General features: G+C 45.7%; 1 protein-coding gene across 1 annotated transcript in view; it reads left to right on the top strand.

The window, feature by feature from the left end:
* Positions 1 to 253, top strand: part of WIPF1 (WAS/WASL interacting protein family member 1) — a 22298-nt gene extending 22045 nt beyond the window's left edge. Inside the window, exon 5 of the mRNA XM_031058429.1 lies at positions 201 to 253. Within this exon, the coding sequence (XP_030914289.1) occupies positions 201 to 253 (53 nt within the window). The remainder of the gene's footprint in view (positions 1 to 200) is intronic.
* Positions 254 to 1238: the final 985 nt, after the last annotated feature.

Genomic DNA, 1238 nt, shown 5'->3' with positions numbered 1-1238 from the left:
GAATGCCAAAGCTCAGATGTACTGCAAATCGAGATGCTGGTAAGAAAGACCGTGAATTTCCAGCGTGAAAAAATGGCATTGCTTAAAACCTTCATAGCTCTGCAATAAATTACCTGCTGGGATTGAGGAAACCATCAAATATTGTAGGCTCTTAGGAAATGTAATTTTCAGCTTGAATCTTGTTTTATTTTTACTGTTAGGTTTTATGAGGGAGAAGCAAGACTCTCTTTCCACCCATCCTCCTCATTATTGATGAAAGCTAAAGATCTTGGTAATGTTGAATGGCTACCTGCAAAGTACAGTCAGGCAAATTACATCCTGCCTTAGCTGTTGGGTGTGCAGGACAAGAGGGGAACAGAGGAGGATCCAGGCTAATTCTTTCTTGTGCACCAGGAAAAAGTATCTACTTTCCAAATGGAAAGTACTTGTGTCAGCTCCACAACGGCATGATTTGCTGCTTAGGGAGTGCATGAGGCATCCCAGCTGGCTGGTACACACACTGCAGATGGAGGCTTGTCTGGAGTGTGCTTCTGGCTGACAAAACAGCTGCCCCAAGCCTCATGCCCCTTTAAACTAGGACATCTGGGGTCACTGAGTTTTTTAAGTTCAAGGACGTAGGATTTCATACTTGTTGAAGGACTATGCTATGGAGATTGTAGTGTTACAAATATTACATATTTTATAACCTAACATAATTTTCCAGCACATGTGTACAAAACAGTCTCTCAGAGCTGGTATTTTCTATTATGTCACAGTTTATTTTTGGGAACTTGTATTAATACAAAAGTTCCTGGCTTCGCAGAACAGTACTTGTGAACTGCAAGGCCAGCTGCCTTCTTCTTGACCTGCAAAACTACATCCTTAGATCACAGCTACTAGAAAGGGCTGAGAAGAGCTTTTTGCTGACCTTTTGTTGTTAAATGTAATTTAAAAGCTAAGATTTCTTTGCTCTCGGGGTGATGCTGTTTGGTACTTGTTCTTTACCATTTCTTCCCTCCCCGTTCTATTGCTTGCTGTATGATGGCTGCATCACTTGTGGCCACTTAACTCGTGCCTCATCAGCAATATCAGGACGTCACCTGGTACTCGAGTGGTTTCCCAATGGTACCGGCGTTGGGGCTGAGCCTCAAGGCAAGGATGCCCCGTGCCGGGCTGCGCCCTGGCCGCTCGCAGACCCTCGGGAGCCGCGGCCCCGGTGCGACGGCGCTGATGCTCCCTGTCCTGTGTCCGCAGACGCC

The sequence above is a fragment of the Geospiza fortis genome, unplaced genomic scaffold (genome assembly GCF_000277835.1).
Source record: "Geospiza fortis unplaced genomic scaffold, GeoFor_1.0 scaffold112, whole genome shotgun sequence".
NCBI classification, from domain to species: Eukaryota; Metazoa; Chordata; class Aves; order Passeriformes; family Thraupidae; genus Geospiza; species Geospiza fortis.
The sequence above is the reverse complement of the archived record's forward strand: the minus strand, read 5'-3'. Positions and strand labels throughout refer to the sequence as shown.